At 40.0% G+C, this 8208-nt stretch overlaps 1 protein-coding gene across 1 annotated transcript in view; it reads left to right on the plus strand.

Annotated features, from left to right (window-relative positions):
* LOC130181046 (heterogeneous nuclear ribonucleoprotein L-like) overlaps positions 1-7111 on the plus strand; it is a 57834-nt gene extending 50723 nt beyond the window's left edge. The window contains exons 10-14 of the mRNA XM_056394787.1: positions 1503-1624; positions 2242-2443; positions 2918-2975; positions 3124-3222; positions 4017-7111. Coding sequence (XP_056250762.1) covers positions 1503-1624; positions 2242-2443; positions 2918-2975; positions 3124-3222; positions 4017-4072 — 537 coding nt within the window. The 3' untranslated portion in view covers positions 4073-7111. The remainder of the gene's footprint in view (positions 1-1502; positions 1625-2241; positions 2444-2917; positions 2976-3123; positions 3223-4016) is intronic.
* The last annotated feature ends 1097 nt before the right edge of the window (positions 7112-8208 follow it).

The following is an 8208-nucleotide window of genomic DNA, read 5'->3' on the forward strand; positions in this document are numbered from 1 at the left end:
AGTCCAGGTCTGGAAAGGACGGTATCTGTGTTTGGTGACCAGTGACCTCTGATCTATGGTGTGAAAACCTCACATTTCCACACAGTCAGAGAAATATAAAGTGTGTCCTGGTCATAGTTCAGTTATAGAATCCTAGAGCACCATGGAGCGTCTCTCCTGTCAGACTGCTGACTGCCATTAGCCGAATATTCAGGTAGCGGAGCTTGTACCAACATCTGGTTCAAAGCACTTTAGGTGACTGTACTGACAGTCACCACTGGAGTTGAGCAGCCAACAGACACAAGTCACACTGTCCACCTATTCCACCACCAGTCTCTGCTTCCATCAGCTAGTTCTGTGGTTTGAACATTTTGAGACAAAACACCAGGGGCCATATGCATAAATGATGCGTACACACAAAAACCATGCATACACAACGCCATTTACCACACGTGAATTGATATTTACAAACACAGAATGGGTCAACTCACACACTCCTTTGACCATGTGTTTTCCTAAGTGATCCAAGTTACAGTGAGGGGAAAATACAAGATAAACTGAGACATGTATAAAACAAAATAACCCACCTCAGATTGCATTCATTATCATTATTATAAGTTTTTCCCATTTATACAGCAATAAGAATTTTACAATTCATAAACAGAAATAATTGTTATTGCATCATTTAATATCCTGATTATTCATTGTGAGTCATTCTTTAACTGTTTGATACTATTTGAATATTTACTGATCACAGTGTTAGAGCCTGTGGAACCTCGTTAAGACTCTCCTTTCTTCTCTGTTTCTGATCACTTGTGGCACAGACTGTGTTTTTATACAAACTGATTGATTAAGGGAGAGTCTTCATCCATTTATGGCTAATTGTGGGAGTGGAAATGAGGCTCGTGCACGTGTGCCCTATTTCTCAATGAGTGAGATTTATAAAGCAAAACCATGTGAACGCACGGCTTTATAATTCTGATGAGAAGAATGGGTATGAATATTTCTGGCTTTGTGCGTGACATAGTTTTATTCATTAATCCATACAGAGTTTTATGCATCTGGCATCTTTTAGACTGACATGACTGACCCCCACCCTGATGATAATAGTCTAGACCTCCGTACACATCAGCAGCAGCATTAATACACCTGCACTGAAAGAGCTGAGCAGTCAGATCCACAGAGGAACTTTCTGTAACTTTGGTTAGAAATGCTGCAATGCACCATAGAACAGGGCCACAGATCTGATCACAGTTAAACATACATTCTGTCATACAGACTTTGGATTTCATCCAGGCTACTTACAATGGAAGCACACTGGGTTCTTTTAATGGCCAGTATAAGGAAATAATTATAGCAGATAAATGTTTCAGTCTTGACTTGTAAACGTTTCTTTAAGGAATCATTCCAGATATGTTTATGAGTGTTACATCTGAACATCATAATGAGTGCTGCTTTTTTATCTTAATTTGTGTGTGTGTGTGTGTGTGTGTGTGTGTGTGTGTGTGTGTGTGTGTGTGTAGGTAAAGTTCATGAAGAGTGTTCCTGGTACAGCGCTGGTGGAGATGGGAGATGAGTATGCTGTGGACAGAGCCATCACACACCTCAACAGCATCAAGGTGTTTGGCAAGAGACTCAACGTCTGGTGAGAAGTCGATCGCCACACACACACACATGCACACGTTTTTTATTTCATGTCTTTCACAGTAAAAACTGATGAAAGACTTGACTTTGACCCGGTGTTCACGACTTGAGACTTGACGTAGACAGATGACGCAAATGGACTTTAAGTATTTGCATTTTTCTAGATATTGAGAAGTTACTTTTGGTTTTTGAAACCTGATTGTGTCATTTCTACTTGTCTTGTCTTGCTTGATTCTCACCACAGTAACTTGAGACTTGCTTGTGACTTGTACATGTGTGACTTACTCACACCTCTGCTATGAACTATATAAAAGATCTAACCAATCAAATCATGGCTGTACAGTGAGGCCGACTCCTACTGCAGATTTCTGTAGGTTAATCAACTGTATTTATTAGTAATACTTTCATGCCCTCATCATCATGTTAGACCTGTATGAATTTGTAACAGGGCGTTTGTTGGAAAGCTCTAGTAAATGAACACTGCTTTGGATGTGGAGTGATGACATCACTGCATATAAACCTGATTTGTGACGTGTTGGCGATATGTTAATGGTATTTGTGTTGTCATGAGGTGATCAGGAACCTTTTGGTCACATTGGTGTTTTGTCATGTGTACAGTGTGTCTAAGCAGCATGCAGTGATCCCCAGTCAGGTGTTTGAGTTGGAGGATGGCAGCAGCAGCTATAAGGACTTCGCCATGACCAGGAACAATCGCTTCAGCAGCGCTGGACAGGCCTCCAAAAACATCATCCAGCCTCCATCTGCAGTGCTGCACTATTACAACGTCCCTCCATGCATATCACAGGACCACTTACTCAGGGTACGGTACTTCTGTCTGATTGATGTCCTGTTTGTTTCTATCACATTTGAGTTTAAAATACAGTGAAAGTCCCTCCCTCCGAGAGGCCCGTCCTGTTCTTCTGTCTCTTTAGTGAACTGACATCAGCTTTCGCTACATGACAACTGTCTTCAGCAAAACCATTTGTGATATTATATGAACAGCAAATATTGGATTAAAGTATATGTGTTTATATGTAAACAAACAATGTTCAACAGCTGTTCATTTTTAGTATAATCCCAGATTTATCATCAAAACAAACAGTTTTAAGCTGATATCAGAAATAACATGATGCTGGGAGGAGCAGTGTCTAAATGTCTTTCAGTAAGTGGAAACATATGGAGATGTGTCTGTGTTGAAACCCACCTCCGGATCAGGCCATATGGTGAATGTAGTTTTACATTAAGCCTTGTCTAATGCAGCTTTACACTAACTGCTGTGTGTGTGTTTTGGCAGCTGTGTACGGAGCATGACGTGCCCGGCTTTGTCAAATTCAAGATGTTTGATGCCAAACGTGAGTAAAATGTTTAATGTGTAACTTTTTATTGTTTTTTTTTTTTTAATTAAGCTGATTTTTCCTTTTGTAGTCAGTCTGTGAAAAGATGTCTATCTTCCCTTTCTCTGCTGCTGTTTTCACTCATCTTCTCCTCTCTTTCTCCCAGCCTCCTCCAAGACCATCTCTGGCTTGTTGGAGTTTGACAACAAGACGGAGGCTGTGGAGGTTCTTACTGTTCTCAATCATTACCAGATCAGGATACCCAGTAAGTCCACTCTGTCAAGATTTCATCCAGATCAACTATATTTACACCTGGAAATAAAATCTATGTATTTATACCCAATATACACTTTTCTCTTTCTATGATGCTGACTGGCACATCTTTGTTTTCACATGTAAGACATCAGGGAAGACAAACTGCACAAAAATCCAACTAAATGGATATTGTGAAAGGGATATGTGTTGTATGTTGTGCACTTAGCTAACCAGTGTTTAGCTTAAAGGTCCCATACAGTCTAAAGGTAGATGTCCATGTGTTGTGTGATTATAAAGCAGGTCTAGGTTCTATATTAATACTGTGAAAGTATCAAAGCCTCAGTCCACAGAGAAATGCACACAGCCTGTATTCAGAAACTGAGCCTTAAAACCAGCCGTCAGGACTTCTGGAACTTTGTGATGTCACAACAAAGCAGTCACCGCTCTCAGCCCTGCCCCAAGCCCCCAAGCTAATTGAATTAGTATTAATATTTACTATTGAAAAAAACATCAGAACTATAATAAGCTATATATTGGCATCATTGAATAAAGTAGAGAAGACTGCATCAGGAGGGAGAAATGAATATGTGACATAAACGTGTTAATACCCTGTCATTGATACAATTTTATGAATTCATTGATACTTGATTGATACTTGGTTTAGCTGTTCTTATTTAGCATTTCTCATTTCTTATCAGTCAATATGTACTCTGATTACATCTCTGTGTGTGTGTGTGTGTGTGTGTGTGTGTGTGTGTGTGTGTGTGTGTGCGCGTGTGTGTGCGTGCGTGTGCGTGGTTTCAGATGGATCCAACCCTTACACCCTGAAACTGTGTTTCTCCACCTCCTCTCATCTATAAAAAGCTGCAAAGCACAAGGAGAGGCTGCTGAGCCTGGTGACGGTGGTGATGGCTGAACTCTGACCTCTGACCTGAGAGAGGGACGGGGATCATGAGGGAGTGGAGGAGAGATAAACTGTGAAACAAGAAGAAAGTGAGAGAGATGGCCTTTAAAGGAGATAAAGAAGATGGAAAGAAGAGTTAACACTCCGAACACCAAACATCCGCCCATCATCCAACCGTCCAATCAAAAGCTGACAGACTAGTGACTGTCTGAAATCATGTCTTTATATTGTCATGAGGGATGTCTGTAGGACACTGCTCATGTGTTTGTCCCAGAAGTCTTCACTGCATGGTGTCTTCAAGACAGACAGAGACTGACTCTGAGAAATCTACTGTACAAACCTGAGTCCACTCCAGCTTCAGTCAGTCATCTCTAAATCATGAGCTTCACACGTAGAAGATTTAGACTGAAATCATATTTTAATGTTTAAAAACTGATGAGTACAGTGTGTTGCTTTGAATTGTCATTGAACGTATGTAGTAAATATGGATATGATTTTCTAAGTTCTCATTTAGGGTTTATTAGAACTACATGGACTTCTCTGCCTCAGCAGCAGCAGCAGCAGCGGTGAGGCCTAAGGACACAAGTGTCACTCACACTTTGGCCCAGAGTCATCTCAACCACTGATATGTTGTTAAGTTTGCTGGCTATTCATGGTCCTCAGAGGGAGATGTGGTGTTTTGGTGACCCTCTGACCTGACTTTTCTCATACGGTCAGAATCTTCAGCCAGCTCCTGGTATGTAAAATATAAAAAACTTCTGTTATTTCTTTTAGCTCCATCATCAGCTTTACCACCATCACCAAGCCCATACATAAGAAATATAATGGGCTCGGATTTTCTGAGCACATTCATTCTGCTCAGATAATAACCTCTTTGCATTTTGGAAGTTCCATGATCTTCCCATTAGTGCCACCTTCAGGCAAAAACATCAACTTTGCATACAACATGTCTAATAATGCAACTGGCAGATTGATGAAACACTCATGTTTCCATGGAGATGAACCCTCTTGATTGCAAAGCTTCAATCACATTTTCTCTAGAACCACCCCCAGGACAAAAGGTACATTTTAAACCGCAATGGTGAGACTCAAGAATAACTAAGTTATTATCATGCACTTTGTTCTGTCTTTCAGATTGTGAGGTGTAATGAAATTACAGCCTACAACTCTTTAATGTCGCTTTAATATTTTAAAATAATCCCATGGTCTGAAAACTTGTTGGTGTTGTATATATACAATCTTCTCTTTATTCTCACATGGTACCAGTGTAATATTACAGGGACTGCCCATGAATCTGTGCATTATGTTTATGGGTGTGTTTTTTGCATTTGTCAAAATTAAATTTAGTCAGCAGAACATTCCTAATGCACCCACACCAGGAAACACATCGGTACCATGTGGCATTTCCTGTGCTGTCTGAGTGAACACACAGAGCTGCAGCCGAGTGTGTCGGTTCAGAGTCTTGATTGTAATTTGGGAAGGTAAATGACTGGAGGAGAGCTGCAACAGTGTACTGAACGTGTTCATAGAAACAGTGTAGCCCTACTCTCTGTGTTGTACACTGATGGGTTTTCCCTAAACACAACAGATAAATGCTGGTTTATCTTAGTGGGTGTTGAGCCAAAAACAATATTAGACAAGTAGCAATTCTGCCTGCATGCGAACACAGAGCTTGTTCGATGCTTTGACTAAGAGATTGGACCTAATGCATTAACATCGTCTGACCTTTAAAAAACAGTCCTGCTTTTTATCCTTTTGTCCTTAATGTGATGTTTTTCCTCTGTAAACAGGATTTTGTTGTTTGTTGTGACTGAGGAGTTAATCAGTGTAAACCAATGGGACATAATTGATCAGATTTGCAGGAAGGCAGGGTTGTGGAAAAAACTGTGTAGGTTGGACTCAATGCATCCACTACAGCAGCAGCATGGCCCCAGCTTCCAAAGTGGCACTTGCCTAAGAAGTTTAAGGGCCCATCTTTGAGTTCAGTTTAACCTTTTAAAACAGGGGTGAATACACCTGAAATATGTATTACACATATGCACTGCTTTTTAAAATGCGATGAGTGCACAACTACAGTAAGACCAGTGTGTCAAAGTGGAACTGTGATAAATAGAATGATTTTACATCAAAACTCTGGAATTACATATATTGAAGGACATTTTTTGCTTTGTCATGTTAAACAGCATTTCATTATTTCTTGTAGTATTTTCATTTTTATAATCTAATGCTAAAATAAGATTTTATGTGGATTTTGCATGAAATGTGTGAATTAACAGGCTACCTAAAATCTGTAAAATGCACAGGCATAGATGGATTACTGAGGAGGAGGGGAGCCTTTTGCCTATCTGTGATCACAGGGCCATTTTCTCATAATCCGTCCATGTCCAGGCCCAAAGTAATCGGATACACTGGGCTTCTGAGGCAAGTGTAGTTACAGAAAGCATATTGTCTCTGTTCCATCCTGCATCTCATACAGGACACGCAGATTTCACTGCTCCAAGCCTTTTTTTTTTAGTACACCACGATCCATCACACTTGAATTAAGGCATGCTTTTTTATATGACAATAAGGAAATGGTGTGAAAAGTCTCCACAGACAAATCCTTTTTAGTCTGCAGTTAAATTATTGCTCCTTTAGATGCTGTGAAACAGTTTCATTAAACAGACACCGAGAGGTTTGTATGCGTCTTACAGCACTTAAATCTTACTGTATTTATAAGGAGGTTTTATGTATTATAAGCTTTTGAAGCCTTGAAGGCGGTTTGAAAAGTGGGGACTGTTGTCACTCTGACAGATTCACAGGTTTCATGATTTTAGGCTGTAAAGGTTTAATGTTGTTAATAGTCTGTAATCACTGACAAAACATTTAGAAAAATACATAGAACTATATTGTGCCATTCATTTAAGAATCCCTGTGGTTGTAACTTACATGTACATGTTCAAGCTGAATAAAGTCAAGTCTGGGGCTGTAAGGTCTATACACACAGCTCAAGTCAGCCATCTCCCATGTGTTTTCATTCACAGCTTAACAGTGTATTCGCATGAAAAGGATTTTTAACACATTCAAGGTCACTGGGATTTTTGACACTCAGCAGCAGAGACAAATAGATATTCCTTTATTAGTCCCACTCTGGGGAAATGCAGTGTTACAGCAGCAAAGTGACAGAACAAAGGGAAAAGAATGTCAGTACCAAGTACTTAAAAAAAGATAAATAATATAATATGTATAATTAGACCTTAAATTGAACAAAACACAACACAATAGCAGCTGATAAGTAATGATACTTGAACTTCTTTAGGCAGGTTACATTTAAAGCAAATGACAGACATTTAGCAGTGCTGTTTTCTACACTCAGCACATTATACACTCGCCAAGCGTTTCATTAGCACCCCGTACAAATACTGGATAGTTCCTCTCTTTGTTCTTGAAACAGCATCAGTTCTTGGTGGCATGGATTCAACAACATGTTGGAAACTTTCCTTTTGAGATTTTTCTGCTCCGGTGTTGGTGAGTCTGTGCCCACCACAGCCTCAGGTTTCTGTTCTTGGTAGAACCAGACATGGTCTTCTGCTGTTATAGTCCATCCACCTCAAGGTTGGATGTGTTGCTCATTGTGATGCTTTTCTGCTCACCAGCTGTAAGGAGTGGTTATCTGAGTAGCTGTAGCCTTAAAATAGAATGAACCGGGTTCAAAGACAACACGTGGAAATAGCTGAACAGATAGACAGTCTATGGTAGTACCACTATGACACAGAACAATCTGGCAAAGAGTGGGCTTTATATACTGCAGGCTTCAGGTGCAGTTGATGAGTGTATTGGCAGCAGGTGGAAACACACACACACACAGAGAGACAAACTGGGGACGAACGGGACAGGAAACAGGAACGAGAAAACATGTATATGACATGTATAATGAAGGTCATACAACAAATGTTTGTCCCTGTGGCAGGTAAAAATCAGCCATGATACCAACCATTCATATATGATACGAATTTACTTATTCCACAACACTCACTGAAATACTGTATGTGAAAACATACACCCCATCATATTAAACACAGAGCTGTGTGAATCTTATGCCCAGCTTTCAAT

The sequence above is a fragment of the Seriola aureovittata genome, chromosome 14 (genome assembly GCF_021018895.1).
Source record: "Seriola aureovittata isolate HTS-2021-v1 ecotype China chromosome 14, ASM2101889v1, whole genome shotgun sequence".
Lineage (NCBI taxonomy): Eukaryota > Metazoa > Chordata > Actinopteri > Carangiformes > Carangidae > Seriola > Seriola aureovittata.